Consider the following 23,756-nt stretch of genomic DNA (forward strand, 5'->3'; position numbering starts at 1 on the left):
AGCCCTGCAGTTTCCATTTGATTTTTTTTTTGTTAACATTCTTCGTTAAAAGCATTTCTAGTAGCATTTTCCATCTCCAGTCTGCTCTCTATACCTTGTTTTCAACTGGGAAGCCATTTTGGCAGCTCTGATCTCCGATTCTCATGGGGTTTGTTTGGTTTTCCCGTCTTGGGTTCTGATCCTTTGGTCATATCTCCTTAAGTATCTGGTTGTTGGTGTTTTTGTTTGTTTGTTGTTTGCTTTTATTGTGTTTGAAAAAATGTGGAAACTCCAGGAGATTACATCTTAGCGGGAGCATTGCTTTTCTTCTGGCAGGCTCTGCGGGCAGAGGCAATCCTTCAGCCAATGTGAGATTAAGATGTGACATGGTGCAGTGTCTATTTGTCTTGCCCTTACTCTAAGTAAGGGTTCAGTGAAATCCTGGAGTATTTGTTTGATTCGTGTGTGGTAGGAGCGCTGTATGTATTGGTGCATACATCTATATGTACATGTTGAGTCCACAGAAAGACTCTGAGTGCCCTGTTCTATCACTGCCCACTCTAACAAGGTCCCTCACTGAACTTGGAGCTAGGCTGGCAGCCAGCAAGCCCTAGCTTTCCTGTTTCTGCCCCCCGGGGTGGGGGGTTGGGTTACAGGTGCACATGCAGCCATATTACATGGGTGCTGAAGATTTGAACTCAGGTCTTCATGGCTTATTTGGCAAACACTCTTATCTGCTAAACTACCTCCCCACCCCACAAGCCTTGTGTTCTGATAAGGCTCCCCATCTTTGAGGGGCAACTCTCTCCTCAGCTTCTTGCTAAGGAACGCCTTTCTACTTGGATTCTCCACTGTCCCCTCCCCAGATTTTCAGCAATCCCCCCTAAAATCAACACCATCCACAATCTCAAATCGCACTCTGTGTTCTCACATTTCTACAGTTTCTTCCCCCTTGTGTCTGAGCTGCCCTAGTGACATTTGTCTCAACAGCCCAGTGAGAGGGGGAACACTAAAGTGTCATGTTGCTCTTGCTCATGACTTGGTAGATGTCTTGAGAGAAAAGAAGGTAGAGAGTAGATTTAATTCTGACCATCCTCGATCTTAGAGAACCAGGGCCCTCAAGCCTGGCCTTCCTTGTCTTTGAATGCCTTCAAGCATTCTTCTTAGCTGGACGGTGGTGGTGTAAGCCTTTAATTCCAGCACTCAGGAGGCAGAGGCAAGCGGATCTCTGTGAGTTCAGGGCCAGCTTGGTCTACAGAGCGAAATCCAGAACAGGCTCCAAAGCTACACAGAGAAACCCTGTCTCAAAAGAAAAAAGTTCTTCCTAGTGTTTGGTTTTTATTGTGATTAAGAAAGTGAGCTAATACTTCATACTATACTATCATCAACACTCAGTTGGCTGCTTTAATGCAAACTAGGAAAAAATGGCTTATTTTAATTTTTTCCAACATTAGACAAAAATGCAACTCAACATGAAAAAGATTGTAAAGATAATTAAAGATTTACATAGGAAAGATAAAATTATGAATAGCTTAACATAGAGATGGATTTTAAATAAGAATAGGGAAATGAGTTTTAGACCTAATAAGAGATAATTAGTTAAATGTATAAGAAATTTTGTTCAATTTTTTTTAAATGCCAGAGGGCTGGAGAGGTGGCTCAGTGGTTAAGAGCACTGGATGATCTTCCAGGAAACCAGGTCCAATTTCCAGCAACCACGTGTTGGTTTACAACCATCTGTAACTCCAGGTCCAGGGGATGCATCTTCTAATCTCTACAAGCACACACAGACATACATGCAGGTCAAATATCCATACACATAGAATAAAATGTAAAAAAAAACCTTTTTAATGCCAAAAATGAGGAGAAAAGACAAATGGAAGGTTCAGGAAAGAAATAGAAATTCCAAGCATGTGGAACTAGGGATGCAGCCCTTGATGGGCACCTGCCTAGCATACACAATGCCCTGGGTCCCCATCATTGCAAGAAGAAAAGTTGTCATTTTGAGCTAGGAATGGCAGCACATTCCTATAATCCCAGCCCTCTGGAGACAGAAGCGGGAGGATCAGGAGTCAGCTTCTGCTGTGCAGTGGTTTCCAAGTCAGCCTGGACTGTATGAGACTCTGCCCCCCAAAGAAAGGAGTAGGGGGAGAAAAGAGAAAGAATTTACAACATCTGAACAGAATAATAGACTAATATAAGCTTTATGGACAAGTTAACAAGAAAAAATCCTCAACAACAACAAAGAAAAGCTATAATAATAAAGACCGACAAGAATAAAAGAAATGAATACGCACTTCTCCCTAACATACCATGGACATGAGAGGTGAGGATGGAAATGACGGTGAAATACGGCTTCCTACCTTTCAGCATGTGGGTAGCGCTCTGGGCACTTCCGGTGTGTTACCCAGACTGCCCCTCGATGCTTGGAGGCAAGGCACCATTTCAGAGGTGTCAGGCCACAGCTGCCCGGCTCCATGGCTGTGCAGGTGAGGTGAGACTGACCACGTGGGAGTGCATCGCAGACCAACCAGGTGCCTCATCTCGGCGACTGGATCCCCCAGCTAGGGACCGAGCCTTCCATACACCCGCGGTTCTGGAGAACGCTTTGTATCAAAACCACAACACAAATGTCACATCAAGCTGTGAAACTGGAAGCCTGTGTGCGGCTGGTGGGAATCTTAAAAAGCCCAGGAATTAGGAAGAACAGGCTGTTAATGTTCGATCAACATTAACGTTTCAGTTACTGTTCAGCTCACATGGAAGTCATGCTCGGTGTGCGTCAGTGTGGGTGTGTATGTGTATGCATTTTAAGGCTACATGGATACAGGACTGAGAGATAGGTCAGTCAGTAAAGCTCTTGCCTCCCAGCATGAGGAGGACCTGAGTTCAAGCCCCAGAACCCACCCTGGCTTGCACAGCTGTGATCTCAGCATTAAGAAGGTGGAGCTCGCTGGCCGGTCAGCCTAGGCTACAAGCTAAAGTTCCAGGCCAATAAGACCCTGTCTCAAACAAAAGGTGGAAGGTGCCTAAGGAATAGCATTCAAGATTCTCTTCTGATGCTCACACACACACACACACACACACACACACACACACACACACACACAGGACATGTATATGCACATGATAGATAGATAGATAGATAGATAGATAGATAGATAGATAGATAGATAGATAGATAGATATTGCTTAAATGAAGAGTCAGATGTTCATTACAGCATTGTTTGGAATCAGTGAGAGATGGTAGCTTCCTGGATGCCCTCACCAGGGCAGTGCACTTATGGCTACAAGCTAGGCTTCCACTTAGCAATGCATGTGTTTAAAAGTCACAGTGCAGATTGAAATAAAAGCCTAATAAGTGGGGCTGGGGAGATGGCTCAGCAGTTAAGAGCACCTGACTGCTCTTCCAGAGGTCCTGAGTTCAAGTACCCACATAGTGGCTCACAACCATCTGTAATGGAATCAGATTCCTTCTGGTGTGCATGAAGACGGAGCACTCATAAACATAAAATACATGGATAAATTAATCTTAAAAAAAAAAAAACCTAGCAAGCCTATAAATTAGAGCAGGTGCCATCCATAAGGAGGCACAGTGACGTCTATAATGACCACATTTGCATATCTGATATGTTAGAGATGAGTCATTGTCTAGGCCCAGGTGGGAAACAAAGGCAAGAGGGGAAAGATTTAATCCAGTCAAAAGATGCTGCTTACTAAGTAGAGGTTTCTTCCTTTGATTTTTTTAAATTGACACAGGATTTTGTATAGCCCAGGCTGGCCTTGAACTCCGTGTGTGTGTGTGTGTGTGTGTGTGTGTGTGTGTGTGTGTGTGTGTATGTGTGTGTACATGGATGCACGTGTGTGGAGGCCAGAGGACAGCCCAGAGTGTTGTTTCTGGGGCACAAGCCTTAGGTTTTGAGACAGTCTTTCTCAGTGGAACCTGAGGCTCACCGATCAGGCTAAACTGTTTGGCCAGAGACCCTCCTGTTCCTGTCTTCACCATGCCCAACTTCTCACGTGGTGCTGAGATTTGAACTCAGGTCCTCATGCACAGGAAGCACTTAACTTCCTAGCTTTCTTGTCCCTCTCCCTCACTCCTCCTTCCTCCCTCCAGCAGGTGTTAATGGGGTAGCAGAATGACAGGATACTGTGTTAGGTCCTGTGGGGTAAACAAAATTGATTTCCAAGCCACGGACAGCTTAGGTGGGAGACCACATAAAATCCACCAAAGGGTTAATCACTTTCACTCTGTCCCACAGCAGAGACTCCAAGACACACACACACACACCTGAGTGTAAAGTCAGTAAGGGCCATTTGAATACGAGGAAGCTCTTAGTGGCAGCAGACCGGTGTAAAGTCCCTAAGTCATGTGACGGAGACTGGAAGTGTCTCTGCTGTCTGTTCTGAAAATATATATGCCCGGGCTCTCCAGAGCAAATGACTGTGGGGACCTGAAAGAAGTGTAAATAAGAAAACGACTTCTGTGAGTTTTAAGTACCGTGGAGAAAGTAATTTATGCTTTTGAAAACTGGGTTTGGAAGTTTAGCTAGCAGCCCTGGCCTCCAATAGCCATGCTCAGAGACAGCGAGGTAACATCTTGAGACCAAGGTTTTTACATCATCTTTCTTTTAAAATTGTTTATCCCCTGACACCCTGGAAAAGGAGGGAAATGAACGGGGATTCTTTGTAAATTTCTGTCACCTACAATCAGGTGACAGATTCAAAGTCTGCTCCTGCAAAGGGTACAATCCACCCTGCAGGAGACACCCAAACCTTCACCCTGCAGAGCCTGTGGCAATTTGGGAACAAGGAGATGGACACTTATGATGCCTGTGTATGTGGGAAAAATAGGACCGATAATTCTCTGCTCATGTAGAGTCCCAAGTGCCCATTGATTTATGTGGGAGTCTCTCACACAAAACTTTATATAAAACACTTTCAGGTTGAGGGGCATGGTTCTGTGGGTAAAGTCCTTGCTGTAAGGACATGAGGACCTGAGTTCGAATCCCCAGCACCCACATCAAAAGCCGGACGTAACGGCACACAGCTGGAACCCCAATGCCTGGGGGAGGAGACCTGAGGATCTGGGGTTTGTTGTCCAGCCAGACTAGCCAAGCAGCCAGCTGTGGACTCAGCAGCTGGGATTCAGAGCTGTGGCACGAGGCCCCATCCTAGAGGCACGTGTGAAATGCTGTGACTGTCCTCTCTGTCCTTTTCTGCCTGTGCAAACACACTACCCACTTTTCGGCTGTAGCCACAGCCAATTCTAAGTGCCCTCCCCCAACCCCTCTAGTCTCTGGAAGTTGAGGTACCAACGCTTCCCTCCACCTGTCACCCCTTCCTCTCCTGGGATGTCTCCCCAGTTCAAGGGCAATCCAGAACAGAGACCAAAACACAATACTTCTAATGGGAAAATTCAGAGCACAGGAAGAGGCGTTTTAATGGAGTGGGTATGCTCTCTAGGGGCAAGGACTTCATTTCCATTCTGACAAAAAAGTTTGTGAATTTGTATAATATGGAATCTATTAGAAGGTTGGGAATAGGTAATCAGCTTTTAATATTTACATTCTTAGGGGCAGAAAGATGACTCATTAGCAAACATGCATAATAATGAATAAATTTCATTTCCTTTTGTCTCCACTCAGGTACAAGGCAATGTTAGAAGTGGTGATCTCACCCAGCCTTGCAGCAAGCAGTGACTGCAGGGAATCCCTGACGTGGAGCGAGGACAGCGCTGCCGTGGGGCCTCTGAGTGACGGAGAAGGTAGGCCTCCGTGAAACTGACTGGACGAGTTAAGAGGGCCCCGTTCATTTGTGACAGACAGAGGGACCCGTGGTACCATCCCCAGAACCTAACACTCTCACACTGATGGTTCTAGAACAGAAGTTAGGTGCACTTGGATCACAGTCTTGTCCATCATTCAAGGGACAGGTATACGTGGTCATGCCCTAAGCTGCCCTTCTTGGTCTCTGGTTCCAAGGAATCCTGACATTTGCTATGAAGGATAGTCGCCTAGAGTACATTCCTAGCCCTACCTGAGGCATGCATGACCCGTTGGGTCTCCACCTCTACCCCTCAGCTCCCTCCTGCAGGAATTGTGTTCACAGGACGAGAATTCATCTGCCTGTTGCTTTCAGGATGGGTTGAAGTCAAGGAAGCAGAGGAAAGTTAAAGCTGTTTAGAAAATTGTTGGCAAACGATGCTGCCAGACTAGTTTTCTCTAGAACAATCCGAGCTATTGTTTGCTCTGCTGGGGTTGTCAGCCTTCCTGGTGGAGCTTGAGGTGAGCAGAAGGCATTAAGCTATCATGCTGAAGCGTTAGACTTAACCCTATCTCCGGCAGTGTGCCTGGGATTCGCTGCCAGTGGCATCCTCAGACACACACACACACACACACACACACACACACACACACACTTCCTCTCTATCATGGTCTCTGTGTGATGCCAGATCACAGGACAGGAATGCTACAGGACTGTCGCAGGTAACCAAAAGGTCATGTGCCCAAAGCAAAGCAACATCACAGGGAACATTTTGAGAACAATTCCAGGCTTCCCCGAGTAATTATTCTGTCACCAAGACAATGAATGGCATTGCCCTTGCATGCTGGTTATGACGTTAAACAACCCTGTTCAAAATCTCACCGCAAGGGTGTGGGCTCTGAGACCACGACTGGATGGGGGAGGGGTGCACCCACAATTCTTCTGGCATCCACAAGCATCTGTGAAAAACGACCCTCTCTGAGGGGGTCAACGACCTTCATTGTTTTCTCTCTGGGTAGAGGCCCAGGCCAATTTCCTACTGTGTCTCCAAGTCAGCATGGGAAGGGTCTGAGCTGTGGGTGTGGGGCGTCCAGGTCTGACTTCCAGCCTAGCCACTCCCTGGCCAAGCAACTTTTCTGAGTCTCAGTTTCCACCCCTGTTGAATGGGCTGTGACAATGACCCACTCTGGAGAGTGCCATACAGGGGATTAAATGAGGATATGATGTGTGGCGAGCTGGACCCACCCCAGGGGCTTGGTAAATGATTAACACAGACCATTGTCACTGAGTCAAATCACCACAGGGATCAGAGGCAGGGTGGGAGTCTGGCCCTCGGCCAGTTCTTTGTTTGGCCTTCATGGTGTGTTGTGCAAAGATGGCCACTTTGTGAAAAACGGGGAAAGTACACCTCAAAATCCGCTTTCCCTTGAGGTGCTGAATCCTTCAGCCACAAGAGGCCCCCCTTCCCACCTGGCAGGATCGAAAGGGCAGTTGTCCCTTAAATAAGTCCCTGCCCCTCCCCTCCATCTTTGGTGTTCCTGAGAACTGACTCTGTGGCAAGCCCTTCCTAATCTCTGGTTCCAAGAAATGCTGACATTACCACAGAACAGGGTCATTTTGGGGTGCATTCCCAACCCAGTCCTATGAATCTAGCTTCCTCCTCCCCTCCTTCTCTTTCACTACCACAGAAAATATTTGGTGGTCATTTGAACTGGGGGCTGAGGGTGTGGCTCAGTGGTAGAGCACCTACCTCAAAGTAAAGGGCTGGGAGCATAGCTCAGTAGTATAGCATTAGCCTAGAGTTCACCAGTGGCAACTCTTCATTCCTACATATGCGTTTAAATCTCCTCCCTATTTAATATATAGCTCAGTGCTGGACTTATAGAAGACCTTCAAAATGATGGATGGATGGATGGATGGATGGATGGAAGGATGGATGACTGAATAGGTGGGTAGTTGGATGAGTAGATGGGTGGGTGGGTGGTTGAGTAAATGGGTGGATAGAGAGATGGATAGATAGATGGGTGGTTGGGTGGGTGGGTGGGTAGATGGATGATGGATGAATGAGTGGTTGTTGGGTGGTTGGGTAGATGAGTGAGTGGTTGAGTGCTTGGGTAAATGGGTGAGTGGTTGAGTGCTTGGGTACATGGGTGAGTGGTTGGGTGGTTGGGTACATGGGTGAGTGGTTGGGTGGCTGAGTAGATGGGTGAGTGGTTGGGTGGTTGGGTAGATGGGTGAGTGGTTGGGTGGTTGGGTAGATGGGTGAGTGGTTGAGTGCTTGGGTACATGGGTGAGTGGTTGGGTGGTTGGGTACATGGGTGAGTGGTTGGGTGGCTGAGTAGATGGGTGAGTGGTTGTAAGTTTTTGAAACATGGATGCTGACAGTGGTCTTGAGGGATGAGCTAATTTCAAGTCAATAACTGAAATTATTTGAACCACAGTGAAGTTTTCTTACTTCCCCCTGCCCCATTCGTTGCCTACCTAAGGTTCAGGTCATGGTGACTTCCTCTTGGATTCTGTTCTAGTTTTATCTCTGTTGCTCTGATAAAACACTCTGACCAAAGCAACTTAGGGGAGGAAAGAGCTTATTTGGCTTATACTTCTGGGTCACAGTCCACCATTGAGGGAAGTCAGGGCAATAACTCCAAGCAGGAACTTGAAGCAGAAACCATGGAAGAACACTGCTCTCTGGCCTGCTCCTAGACTCATGCTCAGCTAACTCTACTATATTCATTTATCACTATATTCATTTATCACTATATTCATTTATCATTATATTCATTTATCTACCATATTCATTTGTCATATGAAAATTATATGATGATTCATACGTCTTGGTTCTCTCTTTACCTATGCTTTTAACTTACAAACTAACCAACCTAACCATCATCTCTTTGAGCTATCTTGTGTATTGTAGTCCTTGTATGTATCAAATTCATTCTAAACTATGAGCTCTGGTTATAAAAGAAGAGAGGCCCTTACAGGCATCTTCTCTGTTTTTGTCCACTAGTTGAACAAAACCATGCATACATGCTATCAGCTAGCTTTCTTGTACATCCCAGGACCACCTGCCTAGGGATGGTGACATCCACAGTAGGTTGGACCCTCCTGCATCAATTAATAATAAATATCAATAACAATAATAATAATCAATAATCAGTAACAATCTCTTATAGACACTTCCACAGGCCCATTTAGGCAATTCCTTGGTGTCAGTTGAGGCTTTTCTCTCATTTAACTCTAGGTTATGTCAAATTGGAAATTAAAGATAACTAGAACACTCTACCCTGGTCAATGTGGCCCACAAACATATCGCTTTTAAACTATAAACTTTCAATCCCTTGTCCTCACGACCTGATGTTAATGTTGTATTATAAAAGACAGTACAGCGTTAAAAGCCCTGTGTCTTTAAATTCTTCAACACTTTAACAGTCCAAGGTCTTGTCTAAAATCCAAAGTCTCTTAACTGTGAGCTTCAACAAAAGGAAAAAAACACAAGTTGCATACTTTCTCATTCCAAAAGGGAAGAACCGGGGCGTATGAATAATCAGATCAACGCACAGGTAAAATCCAGCAGTGTGGATCCAAATCCTGTAGCTCAGTGTCCGACGCCTGGAGTTCATTCATGGTCTTCTAGACTCCAAAGGGCTGGGGCAGCCCTACTTCCCCAGCTCTGCCATTTGAGCACACATAGTTTGTCTCACATTCTGAGGTCAGCTCCATGCTGTGCTTGTCTCTGTCCGTGGTAGACACCCCACACTCCCAGCATCCCCAGCATCCGGAGACTCCAGTCGCGATGAGGCTGCACCTTCACCAATGGCCTCTCTTGACCCCTCTCCAGAAACTCCAGCCCTGCAACACAGTGCCAGCCTCAGCTGCACCCGCGCGCATGTAGCTTTCATGCCTTTAAAACCGGTTCCACATGAGAAACTCCTAGACGTTTTCAAGTTCAGGTGCCTCTTGAACATTAGCTTCTAGATGCAGTCGTGAGGATACACTTTCCAGTCCCGGTGAAGCAGAGAGAGACCTTTACCTCAATAAACTGGTCTCTTGTTAATCACGGCCGATTCTTCAACCCCAACTGACCAGCACCCATGGGTTCTTCATTCAAAATATCATGCACATGGCACAGATAGAGACCTTACTCCCCTCTGAAACCTCGTGAGTCAGGCCTGCACAGTCCACATTTCTCACTGCATTTTCAGCATCCAGACTCCCACAAAACATTCCATTCATCTCTGAACACTCAGCCATTTCTCCCAGCTTCAATTCCACAGCGCTCCCCAGTCCAACAGAAAACTCCGAAGGCATACAAGACCACACACCCAAGTGGGTCACAGCAGCATTTGGTGCTGTTTTCTGTCTCCACTACTTTTCTGTTACTAGGATAAAAACACTCTAACCAACAGCAACTCAGAGGGCAGGGCAAGGTTTGTTTGGCTTACACTTCCAGGTGACGGTCCATCATTGAGGGCAAGAACTCGAAGCAGAAGCCATGGAGAAACAAGGCTTGGTGACTCACTCCCTGGCTCACTCCTAGGCCCACGCTTCACTGACCTTGTTAATACAGCCAGGGATCATTTGCTTCGGAATGGTGTCACTCGTGGCCGGCTGTTTCCTCCTACATCAATAATCGGACATTCCCCCCGCAGACATTTCCACAAGCCGATCCGGTCTAGGCAATTCCTGAATCAAGGCTTTCCTCTCAGATGACTGTAGGTTGTGTCAAGATGACAGCCCTAACAGATTCTCTCAGGGATAAAATGAATACCACGTCCAAGAGCACAGTGCTCTGGCTTGCAGTAACCACTGGGCAAACCCACCTTGTCCTTCCTTCATTCCTACTCAAGTGATAGTTGGATCTGAGTTTTATCCTGCCTTCTGGGAGGAAAAGGTAAAAGTTCTGGATACCAAGAAGCCAGGGGGAAGATTCCTCCCATCAAGTGCAGATGCTTCCTAAAAAGTTTCAGCCATAATTCGTCAAGTGTTTCAGGGAGGTGAACCCGCTCCCGGGAGCAGGCACCTGGCTCTATGACTTCCTGCCCACCCCTGCCTCGGACTGAGTTCATCAGTCTTACTCTGGCCAGCTCCAGCTTGAAGCTTCTGCGCTAGGTACTGACCCAAGGAACACCATCTACTCTCTGCTCCTTCTCCGGGCGTCCTAGCAGCTTCCCAGAGGCTGCTGTGGGTACCGGGGATGCTCCAGAGTGGGCTCTAGGAACGAGAACACTGCTGGAGAGTCCACCATGGCTCCCACAGCTTCACACACTCCCTCTGCAGCGCATGCCTGCCCTGTGTTCCCGCTGCCTCCTGCTTTGCCTCCTGCTACTCATGTTTCTTTAGAAAAAAAGAAAAGCAACAACCTTGAAATAAACTCACTTTTAGAGAACAACCCAAACCACCTTTAGAAAAATGTGACTTCTATCACCTCGTTATGCTCTTAACATGCACTAAAAATAACTTGTGATGGCCTCCATAGAGGAACACGCATTTATGACCCCCTAAATCATACTCTGAGACATGTTCCCAATCTACCCATGCTCTCAGCAACACCACTGTGAGGGCCAAAAGAGGTATTTGTTTGTCAAAGTGGCCCCGTGAGAGAAGAGACTCGGTCACACTTCTGGACTCTTAGCAGGGCACTGGGGGTTGGGAGTGATGTCAGTCACACACTTGGAGGAGATGAGAGGGTGCACTTGGATGACATGTACATACTTGCCTCCAGGCGTTTTGCGGGTATCAGAAGCCATCTCATGTCACTGGAGATGCGCTAAGAGTCAGTAAGACTGTACACCCGTAGTAACTGATTTCAGAGTCATTAGCTTGGTGGCATGCCCGTGAGGATGACACAGGTGTGCTGATGTCACATATGCCCTCAGAAGAAAGTGGCTGCCAGGGGCCGGGGGCAGGGAAGTGGAAAGATAAGAATAGCCGAGGCTGGTCTTTGGTAGCCTGGATTTCCTCTGCAGGTACACACTGTAGCTCCATGCTTCGGGTGAGAAACGTGAACCTCAGGAAAAGAATTATGGGCACCGTGCCACTCTGTCAGGGTGCACACAGTCAAGATTTAAAATGGAACCTGAGCGCTTAAGCCTCACCTGTTTCCTCTGCAAAGAACATTAAGTCAGCCAGTGGTGAGACCTGGCTTGTAGAGTTGGCTCACAGTGAGTAAGATAAATACTTACGGAATGCACAAGTGAATGAGTAACTGGGTGTATCCTTCACACAAGCACATGCACACACACACACACACACACACACACACACACAGTTGTATACAGTGTACGCACATACACAGTCCCACAGCTGTCTATGCTCACACATAGACTCCTTTTGTAGTTTCTACATACTAAAACTGGGCCTTGGGCTGGAGAGATGCTCATCGGTTAAGAACACACACCGCTGTTGCAGAGGACCAGAGTCCAATTCCCAACACCCAAATCAAGCCGCTCACCACTGCCAGTTACTCCAGTTCCTGGGGCTCTGATGCCCCCTTCTGGCCTCTGCAGCCACTGCACTCACAGACTGGGGGCTCTGCTCTGTCCCTGGGGAGGACCTGGCCACCCTCCTGCTTAATCCAGGATCTCACCCTAGTCCCATCACCCCTAGACACATGCCAACTATCAATGAAGTCTATTCCACCCTATCCAGGAGGACACAGGGAGAAACAAGGGCAGGCACAGGGGAGTCTGCCCCACCTTCTCAATCCCAATGTGATACAGGAGGCAAGAGGTTAATAACTATTTTTCAAAAGAATAGTCTGCAAGAGAAAAGGCACTCTGCACTCCCAAGTGCCCCCCTCCCCATCTATTCCCCTGGGTGGGTGGTGACTGCAGATGTGAAGAACAGAGGAGAGGGAGAGCTGGCTATGTGGGGAGGGGAAAAGCAGATGGCTGGAGGATTCAGGAAGGGGTGGAGGTGAGGAAGCCAGAAACCTGAGCAAACCCACCATGCCAATCACTCTGTGGCAACCAGGAGGAAAAACGCTCCCTTCAAATGCCTGGAACAGCAGTTAGCGGGAGCCCATAGGAATATTGTTTCCCTGGGCCCCATTTTCGTAAGTATTTGCATATTTATTAATGAAAACATTCAAAGTGTTTAACTCGGTGGTTTCCAATCTGCACACTTGAGCTTTTGCCAACAGCGAGACCGGCTGCTTCCGGGACAAAGTGGCTCTGAGTCCTGGGAGAGGAGAAAGGGCCACGTCAGGCCTGCCTGGGGCAAAGGCCTCAGGACCAAGGAAGCCACAGGAGGCACCAAGGAGGTGCCAGAACTTTCCTTGACATTGCGTCAATGCCGCTCGTTAAGTGTGGTGTGTCAAGAGCACGTTTTATGCCATCACACCATGCATGCGCATGGACACGCACACATACACACACGTACACACATCCACACATACATAGGTGGAGTCATACTGAACTCGGGCCCTTCTTTCCGGGATCGATACATGCTGACACTGTGTGCAGTTATATAGACAGTTCTGTGTGTCTAAGCTCAACTGTGACTCTATGTGACGTTCAAGGAGACACAGCAGAGTGTGTCTGAGGACTGGACTACAGAGTTGAGGCTCGTGTGACCCTTGGATTCAGGTTCAGACGCACTCAGTTTTTGGAGCTTCTGCACAGAGGGTGGGAGGAAGATGGCCTTGCCTGTCTCGTGGTCCTGTTACCTCATGGTAAGGATTAAATGAGATCCAGCATCTAAGTCATTACCACTGGACCTGGCTCACAGTCAACTCCTGAGGGAGTGCTTGCTGTAATCATGCTGGTGGCTGTCTCTTGGATTGTGGTATCATGGTTGAGACAGGCTGCAGGGCCGGGCCGCCAGGGTTCAGGTCAGAGGCCCTGAGTGAGTTATGCAGACTCTCCAGCCCCGGCTCTTCACCTGGGGATTAAAATCATCAACGCAGAGAAAGTGATTAGCAGGAAGCTTAGCACTCAGGGAATGCTGGGTAAAAGATGGACACCATCAGCCTCTCGTGCGTGCGTGCATGCATGTTGGAGAAGTTTCTGAGGCTGGGGGTGGAAGAGGTTGCCAAGTCCCAGAGTGAGGTGAGGGAGCTGGAGAGAGGCGCAGAGTCAGCAGACTTGAATCAGTAAATGGATGCATCCTGTCCGCACCCGGAATTTATCCAGGCTGCTTGTGGACATGGAGTGGTATTATTTGAAATGATGAGGCACAAAAATACTCCCCAGGGAACCATTCAGATCAATTACACCCCAGAAAACAGCTCTCCCAGCTAAGTCTGTCACCTTTCATCATCACCCACAGTGATGATGTTGCGGTAGCTGAACAGCAAGCGTCCAGGAATGCAATATAAGACATTTGTGTCAGGATCGCAAGGGCTAGCTCAGTGCCTTCCTTGGATGTGCTGGAGCTAGCCTGACCCGAACTCCACTAACTACAACTAGAGAGGCCGGAACAGGAAGGTGATATCATTAGGTCTGGGGAGATGGCTCCGTCTGTAGTGCTTGCCACAGAAGGGTAAGGACCTGAATTTAACCCCAGAACCTGTGTAAAACTCCTGGGCACGGTGGTCTGCATCTGTCATCCCAGCACTGGAGCGGGGGAAACAGGAGGGTCCCTTGGGACTTGCTGGCTAGGCAGCCTACTGGAGTGGGCTCGTCCCAGGTCACGGGAGACCCTGACTCAAAAGCCAAAACGAACAGCTCTGGAGGGATGACTCCTGAGGCCGTCCTCTGGTCTCTATAAGTGTGCGCACTTGCACCTGAAGAGGAGGGGGAGGGGCAAGTGGGAGAAGAGGGGTGTGGGGAGGGGAGGAGGAGGAGAAAGGAAAAGAGGAGGAAGAGGAAGAGAGGAAGAGGAGGAGGGTTGGGGAGGAGGATGAAGATGAGGAGGTCATGGGGTTAGAGCCAGTCTGAATCTTCATCCTGCAGGTCTTGGCTCGCTCCTGTGGTCAAGTGACCTCTCTGGCATATACTTCTCCTTGGCCTGTGCAGCGCGTGGGCCGTGGCTCCCACATGATGCTCCTAGATGCTCTGTGTGTTCCTTCCTGTGGTACCTGGAGAGCAGGAGCACCCACAGAGGGGCTGTGAGCCCACTTAGAGGAGAGTGCCTGCCTCCCAGAAACTTCCGTGGTAGAGAAAGTCCCCAGCAACCACTCGCTAAGTTGTCTTCTCCCCAAGTCTCTCTGAAGTCACAGTTTGTGCTGAACATGGCCTCGGTAGCTAAACGCTCTGTTTCTTTCTCTCTCCAGGCATTACCAGATCGGCCTCTCCAAGCGTGCCTCAGCTCTCTGCAAAGTGAGTACTCGGGCCACATACGTCCCCCTTGATCTTACTCATTCCCTTTTCTCTTCTTCAGAGGTAGGGGTGAGGGTAGGGTGCTCTGGAACTGTTTCCCCAAATAGGAATGCCAGCATGGACACAGCTAGACCACCTTGCACAGGTCATCTGACTGCCTGAACCTTGGTCTCCCCATCTAGGAAAGGGGACATTGAGTGACCTGTCCTACAACGGGAAAGAAGATGTAAATTGCTCAGAATGGGCTCTGAGTGTCCTCCGCTGTTGTCTTCTTTCTGGAGTTTGCTCTTTTTCCATTCTTTCCTTTCCCTGTTTAGACCCCTCTCTCTCCCTCCTCTCTCCTCCCTGCCTCTGTCTCCCTCCCTCTCCCTCCCCTCTCCCTCCCCTCTCCTCCCCTGCCTCTGTCTCCCCCCCTTCTCTTCCCCTTCCTCTGTCTCCCTCCCTCTCCCTCCCCTCTCCTCCCCTTCCTCTTTCTCCCTCCCTCTCCCTCCCCTCTCCTCCCCTGCCTCTGTCTCTCTCCCTCTCCCTCCCTCTTCCTCCCCTCTCCTCCCCTGCCTCTGTCTCCCTCCCTCTCCCTCCCCTCTCCTCCCCTGCCTCTGTCTCCCTCCCTCTCCCTCCCCTCTCCTCCCCTGCCTCTGTCTCCCTCCCTCTCCCTCCCCTCTCCCTCCCCTCTCCTCCCCTGCCTCTGTCTCCCCCCCTTCTCTTCCCCTTCCTCTGTCTCCCTCCCTCTCCCTCCCCTCTCCTCCCCTGACTCTGTCTCCCCCCCCCTCTTCCCCTGCCTGTGTCCCCGCCCTCTCCCTCTTCCTGCCGTTTCCCCACTTCCACCTCCCTGCCTCCTGCTCACTCCATCCTTTCCTTTCTCTGGCTCTGGCATTCACCCAGGACTCCTCAGTCCCAGAGCCCATGTGAGCACTAGGATGAGAGACAGGACACAACCCTGTCTCAGAAGGACTTCCAGGCTAGTGAGGAGACAGAGAATCCGAGATCCTCACCTGGTGCCATGAGTGTCCCACCATTAGTCAGCCAGGGTCCAGAAGCCTAGGAGTGGATGGGTACCAGGACCTTCCCTAGGCAAGCTCCAGTCCTTAGAGCTGAGCACAGAGACCAGGTTAGACCTGGCCAAATAGTGCTCTCTCGGGCTTCCAGAAATCCCCCTCTCTGAGTGCCACAGAGGAGCCCTGGTGAGGGCATTGACTCAGGCTGCTTCTCCCTCTGAAGAGGTTTGGAACTGGCAGCCACTGCGCCTAATAAAACCTCCTGGAGTGTTTCCTCAGGTTGGAGAGCGCCACTGTCCTTTCTCTAGAAGTGAGGGAGGGGCGTGTGTATGGTGTGTGTGTATGTGTGAGTTCATGTGAGTGTATGCATGTGTGAGTGAAGGTGCATTAATGTGGAGGCCGGAGGTCCACACTGAGTGTCTCCCTCAGTCCCTGTCCACCTTATTTTTTGAGACAGAGTCTCTCCCTGAGCCTGAAGCACATAGATTCAGCTGGGCTGGCTGGCCAGGGAGCTCCTGTCTCTGCCATCCCTGTGCTAGAATTACGGATGTGTTTCATCAGGCTTTGCTTTGCCCATGGTCCTGGAGATCAGGACTTGGGTCCTCATTACTCTGTCCCCTGAACCATTTCCCTGGTCCCCATTTAGGTTTTTAACTTGAACCCTGGTTCAATCCAAGTCTCTTCATTGGGCTTTGGTGGGACACTGGAGTGGACGGGCTTGGATTCCCACCTTGAACTTCTCTATGGAGAGGCAGGATGTGACTCAGGAAAAATGTCAAATAAGGACTCTGTTCAGCAGAAAGTCCTGCCTTACAGACCCACTGACCATACCACAGGCATCCACAGAGCCGGGATGGTGGCTGATGGAACATGTTTTAGACCCCAGCCTGGTGTCTTCAGGCGTAAGTCCCCCCAAAGGACTCCCTTATGGCAGCAGTGGAACCTTCTGGAAAGCAAGGTCACATCTTGTACCCTTTTACATTCAATTCATACTTACCCTGAGACTTTAGGAAAAACCCAGAGGGTTTCATGTCTGCCTAAATGATACATTCGAAGTAGACAGATTTTAGCTGAAGTGATACAAGGAGACCAGCCATGTTCCTAGAGGCCTAAGCTGAGAGAGTAAACACATGGGGTCATGTTCAGTCAGCTATGGATCTAGAGAACTGGGTAGAATAAAGGCATTCAGTGTGTGGCCTCTGGATCCATGACAGTCCACAAGCTTTTGTGGGTCAGTGAGTGTCCCTAAGCCTGTCTCCTGAAGGTAAAAACTAAGAACCTCCAGGGTTGTCAGAGCAGAGGCTTCGCTAGGCCTCTTGAAAATGACCTGGGCTGGGACCCAGGCATGCAATGGGAAGGGACTTGCCAGGTTTTTTTTTATCACCAACTGAAGTGGCATGGTGGTGGTGGTGCAGGCAGAGGGTCATAGCCTAGTGATGGCCAGATGACCGTGACAAAGTCCAGATGACCGTGAGGACCCAGGCCTGGTCTCTTACATCATTAACTCCAGCACTGGGGAGATGGAGTCAGGAAGATCCCTGGAGCTCATTAGCCAGCCAGGCTGCCAAACCAGTGAGCTCTGAGGTTGGGAGAGACACTGCCTCAAAAACAAAGGTGAGGCGTGACAATGGAAGATCCCAGATGTCAACCTGCAGCCTTCATGTGTGTGCAGTCATGTGCACACACTTACACACACACACACACACACACACACACACACACACACACACATATGCAAAGATGGGTAATCAAGCTGACCACAAAATTGACTATACCTGGAGGTCTCCACAACAAAGGCTTTCTGTTTCCCCATGAAGTCTGGTGTGGATCTGGTAGAACTCTAACAGGCTTGTCTACGCTGCCTAACATGGGGAGCCAGCATCTCTGGGTTACAGCCTTGCTACTGCAAATGACTTCTCCACTGCTGCCCAAGGAGAGGGGAAGGACGACAGGCCACCGGTGATGGCTAACCACACACCCACCCACATCTTGTTAGATGGAGTCCTGACCCGAGGGAATCTGACTGCCCAGAAGATAGGAAGCACACCTTCTTTGTTCCTGGGGGAAAGAAAACGATGAAATGTGATGCACGCAAAGGTTGCCTTTGCTTATGAAAGCATAATGCCCAAGGGGAAAATGATGGTGATCCCAGGATCCAGGGGAAGATGCTGGGCTCGACTAGGAGGCTTAACCATCTCTCCTTCCACCAGGCCTCACCCGTGTGTCCCTCCTGGTCAGCCCTCCGCAGCCATGGCAGCCTATGGCCAGACACAATACAGCACAGGCATCCAGCAGGCACCGCCCTATACAGCGTACCCACCTCCAGCACAAGCCTACGGGATCCCCCCTTACAGTGAGTACCCCTGGCAGCCCCAGCATGGTGGTCCCTTCCTGCCTCAGTGCAGGATCATAAAGGTAGCTGGGTTAATTTTGGCTTGGAGATAAAGCAGGAGAGAACATGGCTGAAGCATGGCTCAGATTTCTTCCAGACTGTCAGGACGCCTCTTTCAATTGCAAGAATCATACCCTCACTCATGCGGTTTCAGGAAAATGAGAAGTTAGTGATTCATGTACTGTCACATCTGGGGGCACAGATGTCACCATGTATGGTGACCAGGTGCTCTGGTGACACAGTGAGAGTCTGAGGAGATGTCTCAGGCCTGCCGCACGAGCTCAACAACCTGAGTTTGATCCCTGGAAGCCACTTAAAGGCAGAGGGAAAAACTCAACTCTCTAACCATCGTCTGACCTCCACAGGTGCGCACATTCACACGTCATCTATGGTGGGCTCGTGGGAAGCTTGATCCATCTCGGGTGCTCCCCTCTGAATGGCCTTCACTCCCACAGAGGTTGTCTCCGGGGGGGTGACACAGACAGTGTGCCCGCCACCTCTGGTCTTTGAACGTCAGTATTCCCGGCAGAGTTCATTCTTTTCAGCATTTTCCAAAGGAGCCCGTGGTGGTCCTCATTGGCCCAACTGGGTCATGTGACAATGTTTCACGCAAAGAAAAGAGATGGGACGAGGGGGCTAAGGAAGCCATGGGTCACAGGTTCAGTAGAGAGAGGGACAGTTCTCTTGAAGTCAGTATGATGGTAGAGACGGAAAAGGGTGCTTTGGAGGCCTTGACCGTCAACACCTCGGAACGGAAAAGTGTTAAGTCACTGGCTTCAGGCAGGGACCTGGGTGTTGAGATGATATCAGGAATCAGCTGTGTCCGTGTGTGGGCTTCAGTGTCTATAGGTTCTTCTACTACAGTGGCATGCACAGCCCTAAGCATTTCTAAGCTGCAAGTACCCCAAACAGAGCCTTTCCTGCCTAGGACACCTCCCCGAAGTCCCAGGGTTCTCTCTGACTAGGCTCCATTCTGTCCCTGACCCAGACTCCGGAGAAGAGGGGATGGAACGCTCTGGATGGCTACTGTGAGGCACATGGCCCTGCACAACCAGGGGGTCGGGCCCATCCAGAGCAACTAATCTAATGTAAAGAAGGGGAGATACTCAGAGAAGGCGCAGCCGACTGCAGAACCCCTACTTCCATGCCCACAAATGTGTGTGAGAGCTGGACCTGGCAATCCCAGCAGTCAGGGGTGGGGCTGGAGCCGTAGCGCAGTGGGAAAGGGCTCATCCAGCATGCGCAGCATCCTGGGTTCCAACCCAGCACAGCACAAACCGGGTGTGGCACTTGGGAACTGAAGGCAGGAGACTCAGAAGTTCAAGATCATTCTTGGTAGTGAATTTAAAGCAAGCCTGGGATGCATGAAACCCAGTCTCAGAAATACACACACACACACACACACACACACACACACACACACACACACACACACACACGCTCGTACACCAGCTGACTTTAGCACTAAAGTGACTTCCGGTTTGGAAGTTGATGAGAACATGTCTTGACTCGGTGGCTCTTCTGTGGATGACAGGGAAGCGTTCAAACCATGTGTTTGGTGCTTCTGTCTCCTTCCAAGGCATCAAGACAGAAGACAGCTTGAACCATTCCCCCAGCCAGAGCGGGTTCCTCAGCTACGGACCAAGCTTCAGCACCGCGCCTGCTGGACAGAGCCCCTACGCCTACCCAGTGCACAGTGAGTGTGGTGTCCCGCCCTCCGCCTTCCTGCCACTGTCTGGGGCACTCCAGGGTGGATGTCCATCATTCATTCACCCACTCATCAGACTTCCAAAGTGCCTACTGTGTGCCCAGCTCCAACTTAAGTGCTGGACAAAATGTGAGTTCTGCCCTGGGGGCAATCCCACAGTCCCAGGCAGAGATGGAAATACACACGCCAGCAGATAATCAGGTAGTCGGGCCGAAAGTTGAGCAAAATGAAACATCGTGGTATCGACATAGAGTTGACAAGCAGCCGAGAGACCAGGGGAGAGATGGCCTCTGTGACGCTGGACAAAGACAAGGGTGAGGTGGCATTAGCTAGATGTACACCTGGGAAGAGCATCTCAAGCAGAGGGAAGGGACAGTACAAATGCCATGTGGCAAAATGTGTCGGTGTGTTTAAGGAACAGAACAGAGGGGGTGACAGAGGGACAGACTGAGAGGGTCCCTGAGAAGGAGCCTGGAGAGGGAGCAGGGACCTGCAGTCTACACAATCATGCTGACTTGCATTCTAAGTGCAATGGGTCAAGGAATTCCTTTGCTAAGTCTCAGAGAAAGGCCGTCCAGGGGATAAGAGGCACACAGAAAAATCGACTCTAGTTCCGGGTGCCCAGCAGGTGTTCCTGCTGCCTCCACATGACCGAAGGAATAATTCTGCTGGGCTCCCCTGGACTCACTTCCCCATCTCTGACCCTCCCAGGGCTCCTTCTCTGCTCGGCGCCCCAGGTAGCACTTGGTCCTGATGCACAGAGCAGGCGAAGAGTGGCAGTGACTCTGGGAAGATTCATCCTGGTGCCTTTTCCCCTATGAACCATCAGGGTCTGGAAATAGCTCCAGGAAAAACAGGATGGTGACTGGACGGGCCCAAGGCTGAGTGTGCTTCTATTTAAAATGGCTACTGGGAAGTGTGGCCACTTCTTCGTCTGTGTTTTGCTTGTTTCATCAAGGGCTGTACAGATGTCTTCAGGGTATGTGGAGAAAGTGGGTACAGTCACAGCCAGGCAGATGACCCCACTTTGTGCCTTGTCCTACCTTGTCCCAGCACCCAGTGGGTGCCAGGTAGGGATGGCATGTAGCCAACACCACTCTCTGAAGTATTGAGCAGTAAGTGCCCCCACTTTATAGAAGAAGAAACTGAGGGGTCAAGGGACTGACCAGTCTGGCCAGTGTCAGGGCAAGAACTTTAGATATTACCTTAAGTTCAGTAGGAAAAATCTGTCTCCTTGGTGGGGTGGCGTCCCATCCCTCCACCTCCACCCCAAACCCATGGCCTCGACTATGACATCCTCTTCCTCCTATGCTCCTGTTGTTGTCCCTGTCATCCTGCCAGGGACCTTTGTGAGTTCCACTGGAGGGTGACAGCTGCTGGATCCATCCCTGAAAGCCAATGAGGAGAGGAACCATTCTTGGCAATAAAGGTTCACTGAGAACGTGAACTTGAGCCTGCCTTTGGACCAGTCCTTAGCTCTGCAGCTAGAAATCACCCTTGCTGACTGGGGCTTCTGTTGCTGGTGAGGCATCCTCACCCCAGCGGCAGATTATGTGACTTCCCTTCTGGAGGTGACTCTCCATTCAGTCCCCCATTTATGTTCCATTACTGAAGGCTGGCTTTGTGCCTGGCACGGCGTGAAGAGGCCGCAGTGGACAAGGATGGTTCCCTCAGGAGAGAGCTGGACAGTAATCCGTTCCCAGGGAAACAGTTACAGGTCGTGGTCAAGACTGTGAGGAAGCTCAGGGTGCCATGATGGATATGACCAGAGGAAAAACCAGTATGCCCATCCTCGGGATGGACACAGTTGCCCTCTGACAAAGGCATTATTGTCCCTCCTAGGTGGAGAACCCAGGGCACTGTAAGACAGTCAAGTAAGGTCATGTGACCCAGGCAATGAGCTGGAAACCCAGCATTCTCCCGCCTAGGCACACAGACCCCACAGTATCCTGCCCCTCTGCACTCAGATCCATTTAAAGAGTGACTCTCAGCAGGAGAGAACAGACTCAGCCTTGGATCCCACCCCACCTCAATCCCCATGAGCTCTTCACACATCAAATGCATCCCCTGCTCATTTCCTGCCTACCATGGGAATGGCGCATGCTACTTTCTCATGGTCTCATGGCCGCCATGTGTGGAGGCTGTGGCTAGACCTCCTGCCAGCTCTGAGCCTGATACTGAGGGCTGTCAGAAAAGCCAGACCTCCTCCTTTTCAAACACAAACACATGGAGCTCACATCCCAGGCCCATGTGTCTCCTGTCAACATTCCTCTGCCCTGAGTTGTTCCAGAGAAGGAATAGACTCTCGAATGAGGTGTATAGTTCAGATGGTCATGGGTCTTATGGAGAGAGAGAGAAAAAGGGAAAGACTGGAATGGCTGAGTGGAGCCTGAGGATTTCAGTAGCATCATTCTGTGATGAGAAGCCAGGTTTCCTTGCTAAGAATTAAAATCATAATTTCATAAATGTGCACAGGACAGAAATAGGACTATCCCACCACTCTACAGATTGGTAAACTGAGGCATTGCAATGGTGTGGCAAGCATTAGGTAAGCCGATGTCTCCCCTTCATCTCCTAGCTTCTTACACACTGGTTTCTGTAGCAGGCTCACCAGTTTACACTCCCAGCAGTGAATGAGGGCTCTTCTTCCCCGACCCCCTGGCCAACATGTGTTGTGCTTTTCCTGATGGCCACCATTCTGACTGGGTTGAAACCGAATGTAGTACTTGTTTTTAATCAGGTTTGTTTGTTCATTTTTAATTCATTTATTTCTTGCTGAGATATAGTCCACACACCATAAGCTTTACCCTTTGGGAACGTGTAGTTCAGGACATCTACATAGCTGTGCAACCTCCACCAATGATCCTCCAATGTCTACAGCAACCGAAAAAGACACTCCACACCACTGGGACTGTAGCTCAGTGTTAGAGCACTTGGCCATCACACAGAGATCATAGGTTCAATTCCTCGTGTTGGAGGAATAAAAATAAAGACACTCCTCCCTCTAGTAGATTCTTTTAGTAATAAAGGGAATAAAATGCATTACAAGTCACCCTCTTTCACATTAATTTTGAGAGCATGTTAAATGTTCAAACATCCATAAACACTTTCTCCCACCGGAGCTCTGCACCCACCCAGTGTCCAAACCTCAGACCACTTGTCCGGTTCCCGAGAACCCACGCAGAACTTCTTATGCAGACATAGGCACCGTCAACGGTCCGTTAGGTCGTGTTACCATGACAACGGTAGTAAGGAAAAGCATCCTCCAGGTGACCAAATTCCTTTGCACTGGAGTCTCTCTTTATTGCAGGCTTGTTTTGTGTTCGTGTGCCATCACACGGCTCCCTTGGGTCTGTAGTTTTGTTTCTGCTAATACTTCTTTAAAGAACTCCTTCTGGACTGGGAAGATGGCTCAGTTGATACAGTGATTGCCTCATGAGCATGAGGACCTGAGTTTGATCCCCCAGAACCCGAATTAAAATACAGGATACAGAGACAGGTGGACCTATGGGGCCCCCTCACCAGCCAGCCTAGCCTCCTGGTGAGCTCCAGGTCTCCCTCCAGAAGAGACCCTGACTCAAAGACCACAGATGGTGTGGCTGAGGAGCGCTTGCCTGGGATGCAAAAAGCCCTGGGCTCCATTCTCAGCTTGA

General features: G+C 49.8%; 1 protein-coding gene across 1 annotated transcript in view; it reads left to right on the forward strand.

The window, feature by feature from the left end:
* Eya2 (EYA transcriptional coactivator and phosphatase 2) overlaps positions 1-23,756 on the forward strand; it is a 168,238-nt gene that overhangs the window by 60,175 nt on the left and 84,307 nt on the right. The window contains exons 2-5 of the mRNA XM_028868502.2: positions 5,628-5,746; positions 14,963-15,008; positions 18,214-18,356; positions 19,975-20,091. Coding sequence (XP_028724335.1) covers positions 5,638-5,746; positions 14,963-15,008; positions 18,214-18,356; positions 19,975-20,091 — 415 coding nt within the window. The 5' untranslated portion in view covers positions 5,628-5,637. The remainder of the gene's footprint in view (positions 1-5,627; positions 5,747-14,962; positions 15,009-18,213; positions 18,357-19,974; positions 20,092-23,756) is intronic.

The sequence above is a fragment of the Peromyscus leucopus genome, chromosome 4 (genome assembly GCF_004664715.2).
Source record: "Peromyscus leucopus breed LL Stock chromosome 4, UCI_PerLeu_2.1, whole genome shotgun sequence".
In the NCBI taxonomy this organism is placed as follows: domain Eukaryota; kingdom Metazoa; phylum Chordata; class Mammalia; order Rodentia; family Cricetidae; genus Peromyscus; species Peromyscus leucopus.